General features: G+C 42.0%; 1 protein-coding gene across 2 annotated transcripts; it reads left to right on the forward strand.

Moving 5' to 3' along the window:
* Positions 1-120: 120 nt before the first annotated feature.
* Positions 121-27,840, forward strand: LOC121581161. Of its 2 annotated transcripts, XM_041896575.2 has the most exons (9): positions 121-258; positions 1,290-1,492; positions 1,706-1,810; positions 2,058-2,153; positions 20,657-20,767; positions 21,178-21,301; positions 23,088-24,045; positions 24,742-24,812; positions 25,214-27,840. In XM_041896575.2, exons 1-9 carry the CDS (start codon positions 234-236, stop codon positions 27,016-27,018), a joined length of 3,498 nt encoding a protein of 1,165 aa, XP_041752509.1. In that variant the 5' UTR covers positions 121-233; the 3' UTR covers positions 27,019-27,840. The 2 variants fall into 2 exon arrangements, with proteins under 2 accessions (XP_041752509.1, XP_045080651.1); XM_045224716.1 differs by lacking the exons at positions 20,657-20,767; positions 21,178-21,301; positions 23,088-24,045; positions 24,742-24,812; positions 25,214-27,840 and adding exons at positions 14,769-14,849; positions 16,133-16,578 and having other exon boundaries at positions 127-258.
* Positions 27,841-27,964: the final 124 nt, after the last annotated feature.

Raw genomic sequence — 27,964 nt, forward strand, 5'->3', positions numbered from 1 at the left:
TTTCTACATAAACACAGTTGCATAATTTAATGTATCATTATATTGGTCATATTACAAATAAAAATAGTGTAGCTAAAACATTTGTATCGTTGAAGATGATAACATGGTACAGAAAAACAGGCGTTATTAATGTCGTACTATGCACCGTGTGACGCTGTATACAAGATTTTCACGGACAGATCTGTGAAGAGATCCACTGTTTTTGGTGTAGCTAATGTTTACGAAAGCACAAAATGCAAACGCTCCGGGAGGAACAGGGTAAATTATTCATATATTACAATTAACTGTATAGGTGACCTGTTGCAATCTGCATTGCTGCCACAATTTCAAGCTAGCTACCTTACTAGCTAGCCAACCACCATCTTTGCCAGTAGTCTCGCGGAAAGGGCTATAACAACGATGGTTTGTTTAGCGGCAATACGGACTTCAAATATATTTAATTTGAGAATTGGTAAAACATTTGGTTAGGGTCAAGGTTAAGGGTTTGTTAAGGTAAGGGTCAGTTTAGATTTTGGCTAGTCGTTTTGCACGTCAGAACTATAGCCCTTCCACACTGGGCCCTGGCTTGAGCCTTGGAACGAGTTTAACCACAGCCAATTTGGAAAAAATACCCATAACCAGATAGAAAATCATGCATTAGTATAAGAACTCAATAATATAAATCATTAGAAATGTTGTGCAAATCAGACAGTAATGTTTTTTAGTGTAATGTGTGTAGTTATAAACTGGGTGGGTCGAACCCTGAATGCTGATTGGCTGACAGCTATGGTATATCAAACCTTATACCACGGGTATGACAAAGCATTTATTTTTACTGCTCTAAACCAGTTTATAAATAGCAATAAGGCACCTCTGGGGTTTGTGGTATATGGCCAATATACCACGGCTAAGGGCTGTATCCAGGCCCTCTGCGTTGCATCATGCGTATGGACAGCCCTTAGCCATGGTATATTGGCCATATACCACACCCCCTTGGGCCTTATTGCTTAATTATATCGCTTCCTCCATAGAATTAGAATTCAAATAATTGAATAGGATCTCTGTGGCTTCCTCATAGATCAAGGCTAAATGTTATTCCAAAAAGGTGTTCCCTCCTTCTGTTACTCCTCATCATAGATCTGACATGGATGGCACTGTTTTTTACACCTGCCTGTATCTAGAAGAGCTGGAAAGGGGAGTGAACAAGAGCAGAAAGGGTTGGGGCATTATATAAAGTACTGGCCAAGTTATAGTAGCTAGCTTGCTTTTTTTTCAAGTTATTTTTGAATGCACATAATCTTCTCTTCTAGGTTCCCCTCTTCCTCTGTCGTCTCTGCGTCTTTTTGTTCCTCCGCTGCGGCTGGTGTGTGCTGCTCTGTGGCAGGTGATTGAGCGGAGAGACATCATGGACTATGGGGTGCTGGAGGAGTTTGCCACCACTGTGTTGGAAATAGTCCCTGAGCTGATGAGTTACAGAGAGAGGGTCCAACTCCTCATGGGACTGAGAGCACGGGTGAGTGGGGGTGACAAGAGGGAAAGATGTAGAATTTGCAGCTAGGCACAGATCTAGGATCAGCGTACCTTCAAATCTGAACCATTATGTAAGGAAACGCAAGATTTACCTTAGATAAGTATCTAGGGGAAACCTCAACCTACTTCAACATTAAACTCAATGATCACGCACACACCTGTTGCCATGAATACTCACTTCTCATTTTATTGACAGCTGGTTCTGGAGTTATGTCGCTGTGATGATGAGTTGTGTCGCCCTGACACCGTTCAGCCACACCTGAACAGGATGAGGAGCTGTATCTCCAATCATAAGGGAGAGGTGAGGACTACTCCGAGAAGGAACCGTGATTCTAATGGCTCAGTTGGTTGGAGTGTGGTCCTTGTAACATGGAACACATTGCTTATAATGTGGGTTCTATTCCCACATTCGCCTCAAAATACTAAGTAGACAGGATGTAAGGCTGTAAGTATATTTTCTAAATGGCATTATAGATAAACAGTGTATAGGATCAAGTGTTGCTAACCTATGGTTAGTTTTATTTACACACTGTGCATTCTTGCTGCAGGTTTCAGATCCAAATGTGGAAGCATCAGAGGCGAGCTTCACGAAGCTGATTGAAACCCTGATGGAGGAGCCAGAGGAGAGGGAACTCTTCTTCCAGGTTAGTGGCTTTGTCCGAATACCCATACTTGCGTTCTAAATAGTAGGCATTTTGGGTATGTGAAAATATAACGTTTTAAGGGTGATTCTGAGTAAAAGTCAAACTGAGCATGCACAAATAAAGTTAATTTCCAAATGAAACCATGTCATAATTTTCCTTGATAATTTTAAGTAGGAAATTGCATGAATTTTGACCATTACACAGTAGGTGGGCAAGTCTCAAAAAGGTTGTTCAGACAATCATGTTTCATGGCTTTTAGACAGGGCTCACAGAGCTTGTTTTTCCACTCACAGCTGTCTCCCAGTATTAGTTATAAAGATGAGATGTTAATGAAGCAATACAAACCAAATTGAAGTGTCTTGTAAAAATAGGGGGGTGACAGGGACAGGCAATGTAACATCCATGAGGTTTTTTGGAAAAACTTTTGAAAAACATGCACCATTCATCGGATCATCTTGAAACCTTTTCTGTAAAGCTAACGTTCATCAAGGTTTTATATGGTCTATAATTGACAGTGCTGTAGTACTCGAGTCCAGATTTTCATGACTTGTGACTCGACTATTGGTGACTCGGACTCGCCTTCTCGTGACTTGTATATGCACTTGAACTGGATAGGCTACTACGATAAGCAGAATATTAGCAGCACTGGGTGCACAGAGCAGCGAGGGTTCTGTTCTCTAGCAGTGGGAAGGGCGCGGAACACAGCCTACATCAGCTGGTGAGCTGCTGCGAAGCAAGCGATGACTGTGGGCAGATAGGCAGGCTCCGCTCCACCTCCGATCATAGGCTTCACATCGCACAAGTGACACTTGCTTCCCCATAATCACCAGTCACCAGCCTACTATTTAGTTTTGCCTGTGTGGCTACCCAATGAGCATGGGCTACCCAATATGCATGGGGTCTATTGTTGCCCCATAGTAACGAAAGACGTTGTTTTGATAGCTACGTTGCTCTACGTGGCTACATTAGCATCAACTAAGGGTAGCTACCGTGAGAGTTTTGACTTCTGTTAAAGGGTAGGTGGCATAAACGTAACCACATGTAACATATGGATTTGCATTAGAATACGCATCAAAAGTCCCAATGCAAAATTACCTCACTTTTCAATTTTTCGAGTTATTACATAAAACTGATCAGAATTCTGAAAAATGTCGAAGTCATGCCGCAAAAAACATTTGCGAGGTGTGAAGTAATGTGGAGGACCCGGCAAGCCAGCCGATTCCCTATAATGTAAACTCCAACAGAAATAACTTCAAATGTATAATTTCAAATTAAACCAAATCATTCGCAATCTTGACTACTGTTTTCAATCAAATTTTCAGCCAACTTACAAGCAAATACTTTATACATTTATTGTTACAAATCAGCTTGTAAGGTTCCTAGCCAAGTAGCCTGCTAACGTTAGCCCTACTAGCCTGCTAACGTTACATTAGCACTGCGTGAGTCAGCCAGTTGCTATCAACCCCTAGCTTACACCTACATTGAAGTAAACCAAAGTTTTCTAAATGCATAACGCCATCTAACCAGTTATCAAATAATGTTACCGGTATATGCAGTTATCTTAGCCAGCAAGCCAGCCAGCTAAAGTTTATTTTAGCCTGCTGGCTAGCCTAACCAGCTAGCTAGCCTAGCTAGCCAACCACCACGGTCGACATAGCTAAGTAGTAAGCCAGAGAACAACTAGTCTAGCACAGGCAGGGACCCACAGAACACAACAACAAAAAAGCCAGCAGATATAAAGTAGAGAGAGCGGAGACTTACCAATTGACAGCTGAGTTAGCTACCAAAGTCAAAGAAGAGCCAAGGAGAGGCCTTCAGAGGGAGAGGCCGTTTCACCGGCCGAGGGAGAGTCAACTAATCCAATAGCGATATAGTGAGTTAAATCCACATTGAATTTACCCCGTTTATATCCATCACTGCTGACACTCGCGATATACCGGTAGGTCGGTAGGAAATAGAGGTTGTAGGCTTCACATTCACGCTCGGCACAGTGCCTGGTTTCAGTCTCATTCCAAATCCTGCCTTCCATTGGTTATACTAAGCCATCGATGTCCTCCGCGTTGAAATGAGCACTGCATACAGTAGACGTGCTCACGGTTCCCATTCTCCAATCCGCTTGCTTCTACCGGACAAACCCGTCCCACTTCAAATCTAGCTTTTTGTTTTTAGGCCACAAATGAGTCGTAACCCCGTCCTTGTGGGTATTACTGCACTGTGTGGGTATTACAGTACTAGCTACGAACGACTGAAAGCTACTACAACTCTCGCTCGACTACCACTACCTCACACACAGGAAAGAAATATGCATTTTTGCGCATTAATTTATATGGTTTATTTTTCGTGGATGTACATAGTAGCTCACCAGCGCCAAAACTTGGTTTGGAATGTAATTACATGCAAGCATGGCTAGTAGCTAACGTTAGCCAGCTGGAACTAGCTAGGTAGCACCGGTTCTTCATATGATGTTGAGAAAGTGCATTGTGGGTAGTTGCGAAAATATCTGGAAATAAGTTATTAAAGATGTAAAAACGCTAAAACATACAGTGCTTTTGGAAAGTATTCAGACCCCTTGACTTTTCCACATTTTGTTACGTTACAGCCTTATTTTAAAATGTATTATTGTTTTTTTTCCCTCATCAATCTACACACAGTACCCCATAATGACTAAGCAAAAACAGGGTTTTAGAAATGTTTGCAAAAAACCCTGAAATAACACATGTACATATTTATTCAGACCCTTTACTCAGTACCTTGTTGAAGCACCTTTGGCAGCAATTACAGCCTCGAGTCTTCTTGGGTATGACGCTACAAGCTTGGCACACATGTATTTGGGGAGTTTCTCCCATTCTTCTCTGCAGATCCTCTCAAGCTCTGTCAGGTTAGATGTGGAGTGTCGCTGACAGCTATTTTCAGGTCTCTCCAGAGATGTTCGATCGGGTTCAAGTCCGGGCTCTGGCTGGGCCACTCAAGGACATTCAGAGACTTGTCCTGAAGCCACTCGTGCGTTGTCTTGGCTGTGTGCTTAGGGTCGTTGTCCTGTTGGAAGGTGAACCTTCGCCCCAGTCTGAGGTCCTGAGCGCTCTGAAGCAGGTTTTCATCAAGGATCTCTCTGTACTTTGCTTCGTTCATCTTTTCCTCAAACCTGACTAGTCTCCCAGTCCCTGCTGCTGAAAAACATCCCTACAGCATGATGCTGCCACCACCATGCTTCATCGTAGGGATGGTGCCAGGTTTCCTCCAGACGTGATGCTTGGCATTCAGGCCAAAGAGTTCAATCTTGGTTTCATCAGACCAGAGAATCTTGTTTCTCATGGTCTGAGAGTCCTTTAGGTGCCTTTTGGCAAACTCCAAGCGGGCTGTCAGGTGCCTTTTACTGAGGAGTGGCTTCCGTCTGGCCACTCTACCATAAAGGCCTGATTGGTGGAGTGGAAGGTTCTCCCATCTCCACAGAGGAACTCTGGAGCTCTGTCAGAGTGACCATCAGGTTCTTGGTCACCTCCCTGACAAGGGCCTTTCTCCCCCGATTGCTCAGTTTGGCTGGGCTGCCAGCTCAAGCAAGAGTCTTGGTGGTTCCAAACTTCTTCCATTTAAGAATGATGGAGGCCACTGTGTTCTTGGGGACCTTCAATGCTGCAGAAATGTTTTGGTACCCTTCCCCAGATCTGTGCCTCGACACAACCCTGTCTCAGAGCTCTACGGACAATTCCTTCGACCTCATAGCTTGGTTTTTGCTCTGACATGCACTGTCAACTGTGGGACCTTTATATAAACAGGTGTGTGCCTTTCCAAATCATGTTCAATCAATTGAATTTACCACAGGTGGACTCCAGTCAAGTTGTAGAAACATCTCAAGGATGATCAATGGAAACAGGATGCACTTGAGAAGAATGGGAGAAACTCCCCAAATACAGGTGTGCCAAGCTTGTAGCGTCATACCCAAGAAGACTCAAGGCTGTAATCGCTGCCAAAGGTGCTTCAACAAAGTCCTGAGTAAAGGGTCTGAATACTTATGTAAATATGATTTTATTTTTTTATTGAATTTGCAAAAATGTCTAAAAACCTGTTTTTGCTTTGTCATTATGGAGTATTGTGTGTAGATTGATGAGGGAAACAAACTATTTAATCAATTTTACAATAAGGCTGTAACGTAACAAAGTGGAAAAAGTGAAGTGTTCTGAATACTTTCCCAATGCATTTTCCTCATTTCAGAACAATTGTAATACAACTTTTCTTTACATTTATGTCTAAATTCAACTGGTAAAGGTTCATTTTGATATACAGTATATAAAGAGAGAAAGAATATTATTAGGGTTTGGTGCCTGGTCTATCCACCTAAATTTCGAACACTTTTAAAACACAAATTGGGAAACTATGGCTACAATTTCCTCCATGCTCAAGCATTATCATAATTCATATGCATGCCACTAGAAATCCCTGCATTAGCATGTTTCTGTTAGCCGATACATCCTGACAAAATACACCATATTACTGGCATGCTAATGTGCCTGGACTTGTAGGCTAAACTGCAGAGAAAATACCCATAACTGATATCAATTGTTGCCCAATCAGGCAGGCTAGATGCAGTTATTTCGAAAAAGGATATGCATTCAAAACATCAGGCTTTTGAGCGGTTATTCAAATGACATAGGCTATTCACTGCAGTTTACAGCCTAGACTACAGTTTTGTACTCACTTCAAAACAATAACAACATTCTTAATTACATTGTGTTGTTGTAGCCTAGGTAGGATAAATGTGTTGCCCCTAAAAAAATATAGGGTAGCTTTTCGAGCTGCGTGCCCGAGGCCTGGGAGTGCACACATTGTAGGCTACCTATGATTTAGTTATCTGATACGTTTTTTTTCTTTCGCTGTGTAAATTGACTGGATATATTCACTGCAGTATTAAGCCTAACATTGAGTTTATGAATTATGGGCTAGTATGCATACGCTTCTAACTTAGGCTACATCTCCAGTCTGTCTGTTTTCATTGTTCTGTTGCGCAATTATGCACCTGGCCTCTCCGCTGCCTCGGTTATTCCTCTTAAATCTTGTGGAGTCTCAGGAAAAGCCACAAAAGCTTGTTTGATACTTATTTGGACTTTTTTCATTTACTAATAGCCTATTGGAGGAGAGATGCACGCTTGCTCTTGCTTGCTGAATGTAAAATAGGCTACAGAATTAAGAATGGGCGGGGAGTTGGAAAGAAGAAGACCCTACTTTCCTAGAGTAGGCCTATCTTAACCAGGCAGGTCACCCGTGATAAAAGTCAGTATTGGAAACCAGACACTAGGGGCAACAGTGAATGCTGTTACCTTCAAGTAGGCTTTTGTTTTGCTAGGGCATTGTGGAAGGGATGGTGGATGAGTGTAAGCATCTGCCTCTGGTTCCAAAGGTTGCATGTTCGAATCCAGCGATAGAATGTTGTTTTTGATATTTTTATTTTAAGCCTTTCCCAAACCTTAACCCTTACCTTAACCATTCGGAGTTAATGCCTAAACTTAACCTTGGAACGATGCAGAGAAGTAACCAAAGACTTCGAAATTTGACATTTGGAACAACTTCGACACTTGACTTTTGAGAAACATGGATTAACGTCTAATTCTGACGTGAGACTGTGAGAGCTTATTGATCTCAACACCAATAGGCTACATTCAGACAAAATACACCATATGAGTGGCCTGCTAATGTACCTTTCTGGACCTTCTAAACTGTCAAGAATAGACCCAAACAGATCCAAATGGTTGCATAATCAGGCCTAGGCTGTAGGCTATGCAGTTATTTCAGCATGAAACAAAACAGGACGTTTGAGAGGTTATTCAAATTAACCTATATCACTGCCGTGTACAGCCTATAGACAATAATTGTGTACTCACTTGATAACAATAATGAATTCCTCATTGCACCGGCTATGCTTAGGTCTAATCAATAGTGGAGCTTTGAGTGCCCCGGGACCACAGAGCGCAGCCTGGAGGAATGCACAGATCTGCCATTTCATAATTTGTAACCTTTTTGTTCTTGCACTTTGACAGGTAAATACAGTGCCTTGCAAAAGTATTCATCCCCCTTGGCGTTTTTACTATTTTGTTGCATTACAACCTGTAATTTAAATTTATTTTTATTTGAATTTCATGTAATGGACATACACAAAATAGTCAAAATGAACTTAAATAAAGTGAAATAAAAAATAAATAACATAAAAGTGGTGTGTGCATGTGTATGCTATGAAGCCCCTAAATAAGATCTGGTGCAACCAATTACCTTCAGAAGTCACATAATTAGTTAAATAAAGTCCACCTGTGTGCAATCTAAGGGTCACATGATCTCAGTATATATACACCTATTCTGAAAGGCCCCCAGAGTCTGCAACACCACTAAGCAAGGGGCATCACCAAGCAAGCGGCACCATGAAGACCAAGGAGCTCTCCAAACAGGTCAGGGACAAAGTTGTGGAGAAGTACAGATCAGGGTTGGGTTATAAAAAAATATCTGAAACTTTGAACATCCCACGGAGCACCATTAAATCCATTATAAAAAAAATTGAAAGAATATGGCACCACAACAAACCTGCCAAGAGAGGACCGCCCACCAAAACTCACGGACCAGGCAAGGAGGGCATTAATCAGAGAGGCAACAACGAGACCAAAGATTACCCTGAAGGAGCTGCAAAGCTCCACAGCGGAGATTGGAGTATCTGTCCATAGGACTACTTTAAGTCGTACACTCCACAGAGCTGGGAAGAGTAGCCAGAAAAAAAGCCATTGCTTAAAGAAAAAATAAGCAAACACGTTTGGTGTTCGCCAAAAGGCATGTGGGAGACTCCCCAAACATATAGAAGAAGGTACTCTGGTCAGATGAGACTATAAAATTGAGCTTTTTGGCCATCATCAAGGAAAACGCTATGTCTGGCGCAAACCCAACACCTCTCATCACCCCGTTTTTCATCGGCAGGGACTGGGAAACTGGTCAGAATTGAAGGAATGATGGATGGCGCTAAATACAGGGAAATTCTTGAGGGAAACCTGTTTCAGTCTTCCAGAGATTTGAGACTGTGACGGAGGTTCACCTTCCAGCAGGACAATGACCCTAAGCATACTGCTAAAGCAACACTCGAGTGGTTTAAGGGGAAACATTTACATGTCTTGGAATGGCCTAGTCAAAGCCCAGACCTCAATCCAATTGAGAATCTGTGGTATGACTTAAAGATTGCTGTACACCAGCGGAACCCATCCAACTTGAAGGAGCTGGAGCAGTTTTGGCTTGAAGAATGGGCAAAAATCCCAGTGGCTAGATGTGCCAAGCTTATAGAGACATACCCCAAGAGACTTGCAGCTGTAATTGCTGCAAAAGGTGGCTCTACAAAGTATTGACTTTGGGGGGGGGTGAGTAGTTATGCACGCTCAAGTTTTGTTTTTTTATTTTATTTCTTGTTTGTTTCACAATAAAAAATATTTTGCATCTTCAAAGTGGTAGGCATGTTGTGTAAATCAAATGATACAAACCTCCAAAAAAAGAAATGTTAATTCCAGGTTGTAAGACAACAAAATAGGAAAAATGCCAAGGGGGGTGAATACTTTCGCAAGCCACTGTATTTAGCCTATAGCCCTAATATTTGGCTAATGAAACGCTTAATATTTAGCTTCTTACTTCGGTTACACATCACTAGCCTCTGTCTTCCAGCTGTTCCCATGCGCAACAGGCTACAGGCTAAACAAACCCTCTCCCCAATAGGCCATTCCTCTTCTCGTGAAATCCCAGGAAAGGCTATAGGCTACAAATGCTATAGGACATTTAATTTGATAATGTTTTATACTAGGCCTAATAGTCTATTTGGGGAAGGAAGCAGTGGTGCTCGTGCTCATTGCTGAATGTAAAATAAGCCTACAGATTAGGCCAAATTAACTGTCGGGAAAGTTGAGGAGGGAGTGCGTTGGTGTGATTACTTTTGGCCGGTTATGATAACATTGTTGCACTGATGCATTGCAAATATTTGCACAGGACAGAGAGATGAGCACAGTAAAAAAGAAGACCCAAAGGAATTGACAACCATTAGAACAATGGAAATCACTTGCAAACCACTTGGGCAATGAGTCAATGTTGATATACTTTAAAAGAAGCGCAGGCTTGTTGATGAATTGCTACATTTAAATATGAGTTACTATATTATTTTTCATTAGGCCTGCATGTACATTGAAGTAGGCTATTATTTGCAGTTGTCACTATGACAAACACACTCTGAAAGCACAGAATGGTCGTTACCGCCTTTATTAATAGGCAGCGTGCAGTAGGATGCGTTGTAGGACTGTAGAACAATAAACTATACATTTTCCTCTAGTGTGGATGCTCACTGACATTTTATAGTTAGGCTATAGTTTATCATTACACTTATACTTGTTTAGTTTTATGCTCTATAAATTGACTCCTTAGAATAATTTACTACATTAAGTTTGCCACCGTGCGCTGCAGTAGGGAAGTGAAGCGGAAGTCGAATCCATCACTTCCGTTGTTTGGTTGTGCCCATAGCAACGTTAGAAAATTAGGTGGATACTATTCAGGCTACCTATAATTTGACCTATGACTTACAAACTCTTGACCTATGACTTACAAACTCAGACTTTTCCTAATACAGTCACCTCCAAAATTATTGGCACCCTTTAAAGATGAGCAAGAAAGACGGTATAAAATAAATAATATAAAAACTGAGCTATATTGTATGCAGAAACAAGTGAAAATTATATTATTTTATCTAATACAATTGCTCAGAAAAATAGATTTAGTTTTTCTCAAAAAGATTGGTGTCAACATTTTTGGCACTCCTAAAGATTCTTATAAATAAAATCAAACAAAATATAATCAGCATTAACATTCTACTTTTTAAAGTCATCCATCACCATGGGAAAAGGCAAAGCACTCACAAACAAAAAATGACAAATGGGTGTTGACTTTCATAAATCAGGCAATGGGTTCACTTACCACTATTAGGGCAACAATTAAAGGGATAGTTCACCCAAATTACAAAATGACATTGCTTTCCTTACCCTGTAAGCAGTCTATGGACAAGGTATGACTGCAATCCATGCTTTGGTTTAGTTTCCCTGGCAGAGTTTCCACATTCTAACATATTAGCATTTGTGGCCAAATTTTACGTTTACATTTACATTTTAGTCACTTAGCAGACGCTCTTATCCAAATACCATTAAATTCATGGGACCAATATTTGCATTTTTCACGCATCATATCCAAATCAACCAAAAGTGCCTAAAATGTATTGTGAAGCTAAACAAAAGTAACTTATAGATGTTTTGAACATGATGCATGAAAAAGGCTAATATCGGTCCCATGACTTGAATGGGATTTGTGCCACAAATGCTAAAACGTTAGCATGTGGAAACAGTGCCCGGGAAACTAAACCAAAGCATGGATTGCTGTCATACCTTGTCCATAGACTGCTTACAGAGGAAGGAAACCAATGTGTCATTTTGTAATTTGGGTGGACTATCCCTTTAAGAAGCTTAAAACCACTGGAACAGTGGTAAACTTGCCTGGTATTGGATGCAAGTGTATCTTGTCCCCACGCACAGTGAGGAATATGGTTCAGGAGGCAAAGAAAAATCCAAGGGCCAAAGTTGGAAACTTACAGAACATCTTCGGGTCACCAAGTCTCCAAATCTACAATTAGACTCCACCTCTATGCCAATAGGCTTTTTGTAAGGGTTGCCAGAAAAAAAGCCTTTATTGAGAGCAACCAACAAATGTAAATGCCTGGGGCCTCATTTATCAATCATGCTTAAGCACAAATCTGTGCGGAAACCATGTGTGGGATCATTTCCACACGAAGTGTGAGATTTATCAATATGAACGTTTGCTTGAGAGTGTGTGTAAATTTACGCACAGCCATGATTATGCGTGCGCACAGTGCCAAGTGGTGGAGTAAGGGAACTATTTTTCAAACGTAGTGAATTTGGAAAATATGTTTAAAATGTGTGAAATTGTGAGAGTAATAATTTAATATTTTGTAGATTTCATTGTATTTCCATTGTGAATTCGTGCAACATTTCTTGACGGACTATATAATATACACTGAACAAAAATATAAACGCAACATGCAACAATTTCAAATATTCTACTGAGTTACAGTTCATATAAGGACAGTCAATTAAAATAAAATCATTAGGCCCTAATCTATGGATTTCACATGACTAGGAATACAGATATGAATCTGTTGGTCACAGATACAGTGGCTTGCAAAAGGATTCACCCCCCTTGGCATTTTTCCTATTTTGTTGCCTTACAACTTGGAATTAAAATGGATTTTGGGGGGGTTTGGATCATTTGATTTACACAACATGCCTACCACTTTGAAGATGAATTTTTTTTTTATTGTGAAATTAGACAAAAAAACTGAACTTGGCAATGCATAACTATTCACCCCCCTTATTTAACTAATTATGTGACTTCTGAAGGTAATTGGTTGCACCAGATCTTATTTAGGGGCTTGATAGCAAAGGGGGTAAATAAATCTGCACGCACCACTTTTCTGTTATTTATTTTTTAGAATTTTCTGAAACAAGTTCTTTTTTTTATTTCACTTCACCAATTTGGACTATTTTGTGTATGTCCATTACATGAAATCCAAATAAAAATCTATTTAAATTACAGGTTGAAATGCAACAAAATAGGAAAAACGCCAAGGGGGATGAATACTTTTGCAAGGCACTGTACAATTTAAATAAAAGGTAGGGGCGTGGATCAGAAAACCAGTCAGTATCTGATGTGACCACCATTTGCCTCATGCAGCGCGACACATCTCCTTCGCATAGAGCTGATCAGGCTGTTGATTGTGGCCTGTGGAATGTTGTCCCACTCCTCTTCAATGGCTGTGCTAAGTTGCTGGATATTGGCAGGAACTGGAACACGCTGTCGTACACGTCGATCCAGAGCATCCCAAACATGCTCAATGGGTGACATGTCTGGTGAGTATGCAGGCCATGGAAGAAATGGGACATTTTCAGCTTCCAGGAATTGTGTACAGATCCTTGCGACATGGGGCCGTGCATTATCATGCTGAAACATGAGGTGATGGTGGCGGATGAATGGCATGACAATGGGTCTCAGGATCTCATCACGGTATCTCTGTGCATTCAAATTGCCATCGATAAAATGCAATTGTGTTCGTTGTCCGTAGTTTATGCCTGCCCATACCATAATCCCACCGCCACCATGGGGCACTTTGTTCAACATTGACTTCAGCAAACCGCTTGCCCACACAACGCCATACACGCAATCTTCCCGGTACAGTTGAAACTGGGATTCATCTGTGAAGAGTACACTTTTCTAGCATGCCAGTGGCCATCGAAGGTGAGCATTTGCCCACTGAAGTTGGTTACGACGCTGAACTGCAGTCAGGTCAGACCCTGGTGAGTACGACGAGCACGCAGATGAGCTTCCCTGAGACTGTATCTGACAGTTTGGGCAGAAATTCTTCGGATGTGCAAACCCACAGTTTAATCAGCTTTCTGGTTGGCTGGTCTCAGATGATCCCGCAGGTGAAGAAGCCGGATGTGGAGTTCCTGGGCTGGTGTGGTTATACGTGGTCTGCGGTTGTGAGGCCGGTTGGAGGTACTGCCAAATTCTCTAAAACGACATTGGAGGTCGCTTATGGTAGAGAAATGAACATGAAATTATCTGGCAACAGCTCTGGTGGACATTCATGCAGTCAGTATGTCAATTGCACGCTCCCTCAAAACTTGAGACATCTGTAGCATTGTGTTGTGTGGCAAAACTGCACATTTTAGAGTGGCCTTTTATTGTCCCCAGCACAAGGTGCACCTGTGTAATTATCATGCTGTTTAATCAACTTCTTGATATGCCACACCTGTCAGGTGGCTAGAATATCTTGGGAAAGGATAAATGCTAATTAACAGCGATGTAAACACATTTCTGCTTCTTTTTTTTGGCGAAATTCGCTTTTCGTGCATATGGAAAATTTCTGGGATGTTTTATTTCAGCTCATGAAACCAACACTTTACATGTTACATTTATATTTTTGTTCAGTGTAATTTGACCACATTTGTTACGATAATAATCCATATATAGTACAGTAAATTGTTAAATTAGAGGGATGTGTGAAACCATTGTTGAAATACTATGAAAGACTGAGATAATGGGAAATCGAATGGGAGATGGCTGATCTTGCTCTGTTGGATGTAATCATCAGCGTTTGCTTACAGTTGCATCCAATTGCCATACACCATCGCACAAAAGGTTGAAGTCAAGAGGGGTTTCTTTGCCATCAACAGGTTCTCAAATACGGTCAGAGCAATAGATGATACCCACATCTCGATAAAAGTACCATCCCAAAATGGGTTCAACTATGATCAGAAAGTTCTTCCACTCAATTAATGTGATATGTGATGCTGAAAAGACGTTACTGAAAGTGGTGGCCAGGTGGAACGCACAACTTGTTCATTCTGCAGAACAGCAATGTTGGCCTGTACTCCTACAGGAGGGAGCTGTTGAGGATGGATGGCTTATTGGTGAGTGTTATCTACTCATTTGAAGTATATTTGACATTGCTGAAGCAACTTGAATTGTCCTAATGGTTCTCTCTCTTTGTAGGAGACAGAGGTCATCTGTAAAAATCCTGTCTGATGACCAGGGTGGGAAATTAACTTTTTGGTCCACCAGCCACTGTGGCAGGTATATTTAAAAAATCTATCAGCCACTCAGATGTTTTATCAGCCAAAAACACAAAAAATCACAAAAACACGGATGAGCATGCTTTCTAATGTTTGAAAAACAAGAAATGTACTACTAGTAAGAAGTAATGGGGTATTGCTTAATTTCATTTCATTTTTGTGACCTGTGTCTTTTAACCAATGTATGTTCAAATAAATCATTTAGATCCAATAATAGATAGATAAACACTTCTACAACTGAACTACAAGAATCAACAAAGTGCCTGCCCTGCCACAAAATGCTGAGTGATACGGCTTACTTATTATTATTATTCAGGGCTCTACACTGACATTTTTTACAAGGAGTACATGATGTGCTCCTAAGTAGAAATGTAGAAGCACACAAATAAATCTAGGAGAACAATGACTAAAAGTTCCTTAGTAAAAGTTTTTGGGAGTGATCCATTCTCAATCAAGCACAATCATTAGGTGAGACAAAAATATTCAGCTGGCCCTTAAAGGAACGGCTGTTACCGTGGTAAGCTTGTCTGTGATGAAAAAAATCTCAGACTGTTGCAGCAAACTCAAACCAACATTGAAAAACAACCTAGTATGTGAACAAAACGATTTAACTGGCCAAGAAACAAGAGGACCAAGGCACACTTTAGTAGCCAGGTCAATTCGACCAACTCCTACATGTGGGCTTTGGATAAAAATAAAAATACCTGTTCCCAAATGCTCTGTGTGACCACCCACCAACGTGGCTGGTGAAATATACATTCTTACCCGCCAATGACAAAATCTACCCTCATTTGGCTGTGTTAATTTCCTACCCTGCTGATAACTGCCTTGATAAATCCTGTGACGGCACAGGAGAGGGCCTATACTGCGGCCCATGCGCTCACAAGGTCCATGGTGGAGCGGACAATTGGCATGCTCAAGGGTTGTGGCTGTGCTTGTCTTCTGTTGGGGGCGCATTGCAATATTGACCTGAAAAGGCTTGCCATATTGTAATGGCTTGCAGTGTGCTCCACAATATGGCCATCATGCATGGCATCTCACTACAGCAGGTGGACCAACCTGACGAGCATATGCCTGATACAAATAGAATTTTGTAGCCTAAGGAATTAAAAGGCACATACATGAGTGTAGTTTAGATCATTTATTTATTCATTGAACATTTGATTTGCACATGTGACCAGTTGCTTTAGTGAATAATTGTAGGTTATTTAATGCAATGCAAATCTCACTCAATTTATTGTACATTTCGAGGATGGAGTTATTGATGTCATATTGTTTTTTCAGGACTGTGTCAGTCAGCACCGTTGGCTCCCGACTTGATGTGGCACTGGCACGAGTTGACTTCCCCTGGTTGGCACTGTCACCAGTTAACTTCCCCTTGGTGGCACGGGGACTGGATCTCTGCGAGTCACTCTCTGCAATAGACATTATTTTATGTGTATTAATGCCTTGTCAAGTTATTGTTTGATTCATTTTGTTCCGAATCATTAGCCTACAATTATTTGTTTTAAACACAGGACAACGAAAAAACAGTTTTCAATATCATGATAAATAAATATTAATTGAATGAAATTGATATGCTGTATCCTTACCTTCAACTTGAACTTGCGATGGCCTTGAGTCAGACACTGGGCTGGGGGTCACTGTCACCCCCCAGTAGTATCCCTTACAGCAGTGGTTCCCAACCAGGTGTACTAGGACCCCTGGGGTTACTTGGCTTATCCCCAGGGGGTACTTGAGAAGACTCATGAGACCATAGGCTTACTGGTAAAATGCACATGAGGGGGTACTCCGGGCAGACCAAAATTCAGTTTGTGGTACAGTAACCGAAAAAGGTTGGGAACCACTGCCTTACAGTGCCGTATCTCATATGATGCCAGCAATTCTTAGTTCTGGAGGAGAGAGGCTCGTCTCACTCTGCCACCCTCCAGTTGCACCAATGTCCTGCCTGTGAACTATTAGTGCCTTTTTGGCATTTAACTTGAGATCAAACCACTTTACTTCATCTCCGCCACTGACTGGCATTCTGAAGAGGCAGCCATTCACTGCAATTCCTACTTTCTCCCACACCATGTTTATATTTTTACTGGTCAAACCACAACTGAACGAGCCAAGTAAAATGTTTTGGTTGCATTCAACCTCTGACACTAGCACCTTTATTACAGTCTCGGATCAAACATGTATTTTTAATTTTTTGGTTGAGCCATTGTATTTCATGGTATGGGGTTGTACGTTTGCCCACTGACAAATAAATTATCAGTCTATAATTTTAATGGTAGGTTTACGTGAACAGTGAGAGACAGAATAACAACAAAAAAATCCAGAAAAACGCATGTCAGAAATGTTATAAATTGATTTGCATTTTAATGAGGGAAATAAGTATTTGACCCCTCTGCAAAACATGACTTAGTATTTGGTGGCAAAACCCTTGTTGGCAATTACAGAGGTCAGACGTTTCTTGTAGTTGGCCACCAGGTTTGCACAAATCTCAGGAGGGATTTTGTCCCACTCTGACATTTGTCAACTCAAACCTTCAGCTCCCTCCACAGATTTTCTATGGGATTAAGGTCTGGATACTGGCTAGGCCACTCCAGGACCTTAATGTGCTTCTTCTTGAGCCACTCCTTTGTTGCCTTGGCCGTGTGTTTTGGGTCATTGTCATGCTGGAATACCCATTCACGACCCATTTTCAATGCCCTGGCTGAGGGAAGGAGGTTCTCACCCAAGATTTGACGGTACATGGCCCTGTCCATCGTCCCTTTGATGCAGTGAAATTGTCCTGTCCCCTTAGCAGAAAAACACCCCCAAAGCATAATGTTTCCACCTCCATGTTTGACGGTGGGGATGGTGTTCTTGGGGTCATAGGCAGCATTCCTCCTCCTCCAAACACGGTGAGTTGAGTTGATGCCAAAGAGCTTGATTTTGGTCTCATCTGACCACAACACTTTCAACCAGTTCTCCTCTGAATCATTCAGATGTTCATTTGCAAACTTCAGACGGGCATGTATATGTGCTTTCTTGAGCAGGGGGACCTTGCGGGCGCTGCAGGATTTCAGTCCTTCACGGCGTAGTGTGTTACCAATTGTTTTCTTGGTGACTATGGTCCCAGCTGCCTTGAGATCATTGACAAGATCCTCCCGTGTAGTTCTGGGCTGATTCCTCACCGTTCTCATGATCATTGCAACTCCACGAGGTGAGATCTTGCATGGAGCCCCAGGCCGAGGGAGATTGACAGTTCTTTTGTGTTTCTTCCATTTGCGAATAATCGCACCAACTGTTGTCACCTTCTCACCAAGCTGCTTGGCGATGGTCTTGTAGCCCATTCCAGCCTTGTGTAGGTCTACAATCTTGTCCCTGACATCCTTGGAGAGCTCTTTGGTCTTGGCCATGGTGGAGAGTTTGGAATCTGATTGATTGATTGCTTCTGTGGACAGGTGTCTTTTATACAGGTAACAAGCTCCCTTTAAGAGTGTGCTCCTAATCTCAGCTCGTTACCTGTATAAAAGACACCTGGGAGCCAGAAATCTTTCTGATTGAGAGGGGGTCAAATACTTATTTCCCTCATTAAAATGCAAATCAATTTATAACATTTTTGACATGCGTTTTTCTGGATTTTTTTGTTGTTATTCTGTCTCACTGTTCAAATAAACCTACCATTAAAATTATAGTCTGATGATTTCTTTGTCAGTGGTCAAACGTACAAAATCAGCACGGGATCAAATACTTTTTTCCCCTCACTGTATATTCCCCACAGGCTTTAAAGGGATGATCTTGATCATATATGGTTAACTATGGGCGTTTCATAATGCAAATAGTGAAGGCTGTGCACAGGCACTGGGGCTCAGAACAATTTATATTTATCAATGGTGATCTCCAACTGGTGTGCGTATGACGCTCGTAGGATTGTTTTGATAAATCACACTTTTGCTATGCATACGAACATTCTAAATTCCTTTCGTAAGTATTATTTTAGAATAGTTACTACGCAATATTGATAAATGAGGCCCCTGGAGTTTGCTAAACAGCATTGGCACTGAAACCGGTGCTATGGTCAGATGACATGAAAATATAGCTATTTGGCCATGCACACCAGTGGTGGGTCTGGCATCGAAAGAAGGATGCATATGCAGAAAATAACATCATAACTGCTGTAAAATACAGTGGTGGATCTTTGTTATGGGGCTGTTTGGCTTGCACTGGACCTGGGGCAGGGCTCCAGACTGCGACCATTTAGTCGCATTTTGCGTCACTTTGACTAGGCTGTGCGAGTTAAAATTGTATTGATCACGCTGGTGCGAGCTGCACATTCTATCTGGTCACCTCAATCACAACGTCCTATTTTGCCTCCCGAGTGGTGCAGTGGTCTAAGGCACTGCATCGCAGTGCTAGCTGTGCCACTAGAGATCCTGGTTCAAATCCAGGCTCTGTCGTAGCCGGCCGTGACTGGGAGACCCATGGGGCGGCGCACAATTGGCCCAGCGTCGTCCAGGGTAGGGGAGGGAATGGCCGGCAGGGATGTAGCTCAGTTGGTAGAGCATGGCGTTTGCAACGCCAGGGTTGTGGGTTCGATTCCCACGGGGGGCCAGTTTGAAAAAATATAAAAAATAATGTATGCACTCACTAACTGTAAGTCGCTCTGGATAAGAGCGTCTGCTAAATGACTAAAATGTTATAAATATTTTTGGGGCGGATAAAACCATGAATTTGTTCAACAGTAAATTGCATTATCCACATGATTCCTGTAATAAAAGTGCCTACCCTGCCGCTGTGCCTTTCTGTTTCGCTAGGGCCGGCTGCTGTAATGAGTGAGTTCTGTAATGTTCTCACACTCTCTCTCCCCCCTCGTGAGTGTATAACATTTCAAAATGAAATTACGGGGGTAAAAAACACAACTTTGGAAACAACAAGTTGTCCATATTAAAGAGAGGATGGTCTCAGCTTTCTGTAGGTATAATTTTGTATTTCTCCACGATCATTATTGAGCTGAAAGCACACTGTTTTACCATCAAGATATCTGATATGGCTTTGATATGGCCATCGCGAGTTCACTAGGCCTCATTGCAAAGTGTTTTTAGTACATTAAATTTACACTTCCGAAATGTACTCATTAAAAATAACCTCTGTGATCTCCTTCTTGCTAGTTAATATATTGTATTTTATTCAAGCGGATAAGGTAGTGACGAAGGCCGTGACTTGTCCATCATTGAAACCAGAACCTAGTCACTGTTGCCTAGGGTCAGGTGTTCAAAAATGCAGGATACTTTAAACGGCAGGATGTCATACTCATTGCGAGTTTTCATCTAGTAGAATTCGCTGCACACTATCGAGGAAGAGAATCCTCTTTCAAGACCCACGTGTGTTTGACAACCGCTGATAATTAAGATAAGGTGACGCGCTGTACCAAAATTAACCAATGATGGGAATCAACGCAATTGAGCATTAGATGACGCATTCTCAGTATGGATGAGCCTAGTATGTTGATATTTGTTGCTTACTGCATTCGTTTTTACTAAACAGTACGTTCTAATTAGCATGTAGTATGATTAGTACACAGTATATAATTTTAGTAAGTAGTAGGCGAGACAGATTTCGGACACGGCCAATGTCATATTATGCTGGGGAAAAAGTGAAATGATTGTGTTTCACTGCTTCCGGTTCCAACCTGGTGCCAGTGAGCCATTCATTTCAATGGAACCCTTTTTTTTTTGCTATGAATTGCAAACCAATAACTATATTTCTAGGCTTATGTTATAGACACATAATTGATGTATGTACTTTCGACTGTCATCTGCTTGTCCTGTATTTTAGAATGTTTTTCCAGAAGAGTTCGGCCCCAAGTATGACTCAACACTGCAGATTCTTGTGTGGGAGTTCCTGTCCAGACTGGAGAAACTGCTTCCTGCTCCAAACCTTAAACAGGTATTATTGTACTGTACATCATCTGAGGTATGCAGTAGGGATGGGCATTTGAAATAATTTCTGTGTACGAGTATTCAAGTACTTACATGTTAGCGTGAAAGGGGGATGAATGCAAAAAGTTTACAGTATATTATCGGTTGCTACAATTTCTGGAAACCAAATGTAACATTTTCACTGCACTTGACATACCCCACAAACAATTAACACATCTTAGAGTTTGAAATGTTGCCAGTGGCTTTAATATAACCTGCTAATTAGTAGAATTTGTACATTGAGTACTTTTGTTTGATTATCGAGTACCTGCGCCCATACCTAGTATACATGCGGATCTCAAGTAATTATTTGGCCCAAAGTGCCTCTGATTCCAGACAAAACCTTCAAACACCATTTTTACTTTCTCCATCTCTTAGACTGCATCGTGGCTCAGCCTTGCCCCTGCTCTCTTAGAGGAGTGTGTGCAGTCTGTGGCTCACCCTGAGCCGTTACAGACACTCCTGCGTCACCATAAAAATCGAAAACAGTTAGACACCAATGGTAGGTGGGGTACAGGATTTGGAAATAATTTACTTGTCTGTTTGCCTGAATTTGTTTTCGCTTTATACAAAAACAAAAAAATAACATATTTCCTAATATTTCAATAATTACAGTGCATTTGGAAAGTATTCATACCCCTTGACTTTTTCCACATTTTGTTACGTTACAGCCTTATTCTAAAATTGATTAAATTGTTTTTTCCCCTCATCATTCTACACACAATACCCCATAATGACAAAGCAAAAACAGGTTATTCAATTTATTTGCTAATTTATTACAAATAAAAAAAAATGGAATTATCGCATTTACATAAGTATTCGGACCCTTTACTCAGTACTTTGTTGAAGCACCTTTGGCAGCGATTACAGCCTCAAGTCTTCTTGGGTATGACGTTACAAGCTTGGCACAGCTGTATTTGGGGAGTTTCTCCCATTCTTCTCTGCAGATCATCTCAAGCTATGTCAGGTTGGGTGGGGAGCGTCGCTGCACAGCTATTTTCAGGTCTCTAGAAATGTTCGATCGGGTTCAAGTCCGGCCTCTGGCTGGGCCACTTAAGAACATTCAGAGACTTGTCCCGAAGCCACTCCTGCCTTGTCTTGGCTGTGTGCTTAGGGTTGTTGTCCTGTTGGAAGGTGAACCTTCGCCCTAGTCTGAGGTCCTGAGCGCTGTGGAGCAGGTTTTCATCAAGGATCTCTCTGTACTTTGCTCCGCTCATCTTTCCCTCGATCCTGACTAGTCTCTGATGCTGCCACCACCATGCTTCACCGTAGGGATGGTGCCAGGTTTCCTCCAGACGTGACGCTTGGCATTCAGGCCAAAGAGTTCAATCTTGGATTTATCAGACCAGAGAATCTTGTTTCTCATGGTCTGAGAATATTTAGGTGCCTTTTGGCAAACTCCAAGCGGGCTGTCATGTGCCTTTTACTGAGGAGTTGCTTCCGTCTGGCCACGCTACCATAAAGGCCTGATTGGTGGAGTGCTGCAGAGATGGTTGTCCTTCTGGAAGGTTCTCCCATCTCCACAGAGGAACTCTGGAGCTCTATCAGAGTGACCATCTGGTTCTTGGTCACCTCCCTGACCAAGGCCCTTCTCCCCCGATTGCTCAGTTTGTCTGGGCGGCGAGCTCTAGGAAGAGTCTTGGTGGTTCCAAACCTTTTCCATTTAAGAATGATGGAGGCCACTGTGTTCTTGGGGGACTTCAATGCTGCAGACATTTTTTGGTACTCTTCCCTAGATCTGTGCCTCGACACAATCCTGTCTCGGAGCTCTACGGACAATTCCTTTGACCTCATAGCTTGGCTTTTGCTCTGACATGCACTAACAACTGTGGGACCTTATATAGACAGGTGTGTGCCTTTCCAAATCATGTCCAATCAATTGAATTTACCACAGGTGGACTCCAATCAAGTTGTAGAAACATCTCAAGGATGATCAATGGAAACAGGATGCACTTGAGCTAAATGTTCGAGTCTCATAGCAAAGGGTCTGAATACTAATGTAAATAAGGTATTTCTGTTTTTCTTTTTTTATACATTTGCTAACATTTCTAAAAACCTGTTTTTGCTTTGGCATTATGGGGTATTGTGTGTAGATTGATGATATTATTATTTTTTAAATCAATTTTAGAATAAGGCTGTAACGTAACATGTGGAAAAAGTCAAGGGGTCTGAATACTTTCCCGAATGCACTGTATGGGTAGAAATTAGGAAATGAAGAGAAAAGTTATCATTGATTTCAATAGTTATTCCTGATGTTTACTAGTGATGCTCTCTCTCCTTGTTTCTAGCTCTAAGGTCCACTGGTGGTGACTACATCCTCTCTTCTCTGTCTGTCCCTTCTTCTGTGAAGGAAGAAAGTGCCTCTTACCAAGCTGGCCCAGAGAGACAGTCCTATCCCACCATGCAGGGATATCAAAGCCCTTTCCTATGTGATGAACCAGAGATGAGTTGGGACTGCAGAATGGCAGATTGTAGGGTCTGGACCGTAAAGCCACCAGCTGGTTCTGCTTCTGTGGAGGTAGAGGTCGAGACTATAGAGGACCCGACTGAGATAACAGTTAAACGCAAGACAATTGACAAAGAGTCGATAAAAGAGACTAGGAGAGAAGAAGCTGTTTTCTGCCCTCAGACCCGCAGCGGGCTGAAAACCAGCCGCTTGACAGCTGCCTGTCTGCGCCGTCAGCCTGTACTGCGGTTGAACAGGCTTGACATTAGCAATATGCCATTACCCAAGTCCTTGCTAACACTGATTTTAAGGCGAGGGAGACTGCAGGCTGAGGCGACAAGACGCCCAGGACCGAAAAGAAGAGGCAGAAAGAAAAAACGGAGAAGAGGACGTGGTGTTGCAAATGAGAAGATTGAAACAGACACACTTGATGTAAGCGATATGCCGCTACCCAAGTCATCACTAACACTGACCCTAAAGAGAGGGATAGTGCAGGCTGAGGCGACGAGTTCCCAAGTACCGAAAAAAAGAGGCAGAAAGAAAGGACAGAAAATAGGACCTGGTATCACAAGATTAATGATTGAAAAGGTTGGAGCACATACGCTTGACATTAGCGATATGTCATTACCCAAGACCTCGCTAAAACTGATTATAAGGAGAGGGAAACTGCAGGCTGAGGCAACGGGTTCCCAAGGACAGAAAAGAAGAGGCAGAAAGAAAAAATGGAGAAGAGGACGTGGGGTCAAAAATGAGAAGACTGAAGCAAAGGGTGTGAAAAGAGAGCGCTCACCTGAAACTGAGTGAGTGTCAGCTGTGGAACAGATGTATTCAAATCCAGGCCTCAAGGTCTGCAGTGCTGCTGGTTTTCTTTTCTCCCAGGTAGTGAATTGATTTATTCATATAATTGATTGACCAGAGAATACAGTCACCTAGTGTACAGAGAGGACTGAATCGGTCCCTGATTTGAGGGGTATTGGGGGAAGGATGAAAAGCAGCAGTGGTGCAGACCTCAAAGCCCAGATGTGAATACCCCTACAGTAGTGGCTACCCAGCAAACCAAAATTGGTTCTATGAACGTTCCCATAATATTTGTTAGGTTGCAGCAAATGTTCTCATAATACAACAACTGTCCAGTTGTACTGATGATTATACAATGTTTGTTTGCAAGAACGTTCCCAGAACATTGCTCTTATATTTTGCTGCCGCACTATGTCCTAAAAACATTACTGGTACATTTTGTTATTACTTTACCTGGAGAACATTTGGGGAATGTTCTGTGGTGGTGGTTTATGCACAACATTTTAGTGAATGTTAGAACATTCCAAGGATATTTCATTTACAACATTTTCTGAACAAAAAACTTATGTTATTGTCCTAATGTTATATAAAAACCCTAGCTTGTGTTCTGGGAATCTTCCCAGTTTGCTGGGTAGGACCTTGGCAGTGAACTCGCCTATTGAAAATCATAACTGACTTTCATTTTGGTCTCTTCTCAGGGAAGATGCTGAACCATCAGATAATGAACTTTGGACCACTGTCAATAAAGGGGCCACTGTCGATGAGACTGGTAAGAAAGGTTCCTTAGTGAGTGTAGAGCAGTGAACGTCAAGCTCCTTAGATATGCAAAACTCCTGAATAAAGAAGAAGAAACTAGCAATGACAGGCTTAAAGATGCAGAGAAAGTGGGTACTAGACCTAAATGTCTATGATATTCTGCTGTGAGAATAGCTAAGTGCTTTTCATTCCATTGCGAGTTCAGTAAAACCTTTCCCTGCATCTATAAGGCTGCAGTACCTTGTTCTTTATTTGAGGAAAGTTATGTATCCCTTCACTGTATGGATCTTTGTTCAAATGTGGTCTATTCTATTTTAATCAAGCACCGGATCTGTCTAAGTTGTTCTCTTTGACTTTGATTGAGTTAATGTCAATATGGGGATGTCTTGCTCACTTCTCTCTTTTCAACACTAGGTGGAGTCCATGCTTCTCCTCATTGCCCATCATCTCATAAGAGGGAGGAGGAATTGCAACAGCCCATACAGAACTTTCACTCAGAGGAGCATGGTGGTCATATGGCCGAAGGGCAGAACAGAGCAGAACGCTCAGAGAGTGTACCTCAGGACTCTCAAACTCCTGAGCCATCCAATACCTCTCACAAAAGAAGCTTTCATTCAGAGGAGCACAGTGGTCATATGGCCGAAGGGCAGAACAGAGCAGAACGCTCAGAGAGTGTACCTCAGGACTCTCTAACTCCTGAGCCATCCAACAGCTCTCACAAAAGAAGCCAACGTGTCAAAGCATGCTCCTTCTGTGGCAAGACTTTCACTGACACACTGGCCTTGACAAGACACATGCGATCTCACATTGAGCAGATGTCACATCAATGCACCCAGTGTGGACAAGACTATGAATTCAGTGAGGACTTAGAGGAACACCAGAAGAGTGGCTGTGAGGAGATGAAGAAAAAGGATAATAGTGAGGAAAATGGTGATGACTATTGTGGGGGAACTGTCCAGCAAAAACCAGATCTGAAAAAAAACCCTGATCTAAAAAGAGACAAAAATACTGATCTGAAAGGAGACAAAAAACCTGATCTGAAAGTAGACAAAAAAACTGACCTGAAAGGAGACACACAAGACTGCTCCATAAAGTGCCATGTGTGCGGGAAAATAACAACTCGTATGCTGGGTTTGCGAAGGCACCTTCTAATTCACTTCAACAATGGAGCATACAAGTGCTCTGTGTGTCCAAAGACTTTTATATCAAATGCTGATTTGAGATCGCACCTGAGATCGAAACGATCTTGTAGGGAGAAATGTTCTGATGAAGTAATTACTACCGGGCTCAACCTCCAATCTGTCCCTGGTGAGTACAAGTGTCCTTACTGTGGGGACACTTTCCAGCTCCCAGATGATCTGAGAGGACACACAAAAGACTGTTCCAGAAAGTGCCATGTGTGTGGAAAAACTACTGCTCGAATGCTTGATATGCGAAGGCACATGTTAAAACACTACAACAATGGCCCCTACAAGTGCCCGGTGTGTCCAAGGACTTTTATATCCCATACTGATTTGAAGATGCACCTAAAAACAAAAAAACTTTGTAGGGAGAAATGTTCTGATGTGATGATGAATGAATTACTGTCTTCAGCAGATGGTAAATGTAGGGAAAATGTCAATGAAACAAGGTGCCAACAACCAAGCTCCAACAACACAGGCAGGCCTTTGAAGAGCATTGAAGAGTTCTTTGAAGAGTTCTCTCATGACTTGCAGCAATCTGATAACAGCATAAGTAGTGAAGTGAACCTGAATAGCCTGAATAGCCTAGATGAAGACTACAGTGACGAGATCAGTCAATACCAACCCATGAAGGATGTTGACCTGAATAGCCTCCATGGAGACTCCATAATGACCACTGAAGACTACAGTGATGAGATCAGTCAATACCAACCTATTAAGGATGTTGACTTGAATACCCTCCATGAAGACTACAGTCAGGCGGAGATAAGTCAATACCAACCCATTAAGGACATTGACCCAGAGGAGGACAGAAGGTCTGTGGATGATTCAGGGGGAAATGAGATGCCCAATGTCAAAGAACCAAACTCAACTGAAGCCTTAACAGGGGAGCAGGTGTCCCATACTGAGGCAAGCCCTCTCCAGGATTCTCAATCAGAGACAAGCGGAGAAGTGAAGAATGAGATACAGGTGATACCGGTATCGACAATAGATACGACAATACTAAAGGCACTGCAATTTGAGGTTTTAAGAAAATGATGGACTGCAACTTCCTTCCACTTTCCCTATATTTCATTGTATTGTATGGCCATAGCTCTCCTAAACCTGGGCCAGTATTTACAAAGTGTCTCAGAGTAGGAGGGATCTAGGATATGTTTTTCCTTTCAGATCATAATAAGTAAGAGGATCTGATCCTATATCAGCATTCCTACTCTGAGAAGCGTAAGGAATATGGGCCCAGATTGGAAGGCAAATGGAGCACCAACATGTTGCTGTAACAAGAGTGAGTTCCATCCCACCCTCTCTCTGTACACAACACTTGCCACTGAAGTCAACCGTGCTGACAGACGGAGCTTGTTACTCAATGGGAAACAGTTGGCGTAAGATCTCTGTGAGGGTGACACCCCATGATGGCTACCAATTCCAGCCTGCTAGTTTCACCACTGCCCTCATTCCCTAGTAGTCTGCTACAGCCGACTGTAACCGGAGTCACGGCACCATTGTAACAGAGTGAGTTCTGTCCCCACCTGGGACACAGACTCTGAGTTGCCGTTGGACGGGGCTGAAATGACATTCCTTTTTTGTTTGTTTTTGTTTTTACTTAATGTAAAAATGTGAGAATTATATCTTCTTTCCCCTTTCTCTCCTTCTCTATCATTAATTATTATCCACTTTTATAACACTTTTATAACACGTTAATATTATGTGATGTCACTGTATACTGTAAGTTACTTTGGATAAAAGTGTCTACGCCATCTAGTATTATCTATCTAGTATTATCTACATGTTTATCCACCTTGTTTTGAAGTTTACATAGGTGTGATACATTTCAATTCATTAAAGAAACCATATGAAAAGGCATGGCTTTGAGTCAGACTGTGCATTTTTATGACTATAATATATATTGTATACAGAGAGGGAAACTGCAGGCTGAGGCAACGGGTTCACAAGGAGAGAAAAGAGGACGCGGTGTCAGAAATGAGAA

Source organism: Coregonus clupeaformis, chromosome 14 (genome assembly GCF_020615455.1).
Source record: "Coregonus clupeaformis isolate EN_2021a chromosome 14, ASM2061545v1, whole genome shotgun sequence".
NCBI lineage: Eukaryota > Metazoa > Chordata > Actinopteri > Salmoniformes > Salmonidae > Coregonus > Coregonus clupeaformis.

Bases quoted from the DNA above. Each gene is read 5' to 3' on its own strand.
- LOC121581161 (XM_041896575.2), top strand. From the start codon at position 234: ATGCAAACGCTCCGGGAGGAACAGG. The intron at 259-1,289 runs GTAAATTATTCA...CTTCTCTTCTAG, and splicing joins AACGCTCCGGGAGGAACAGG to GTTCCCCTCTTCCTCTGTCG. The intron at 1,811-2,057 runs GTGAGGACTACT...TTCTTGCTGCAG, and splicing joins TCTCCAATCATAAGGGAGAG to GTTTCAGATCCAAATGTGGA.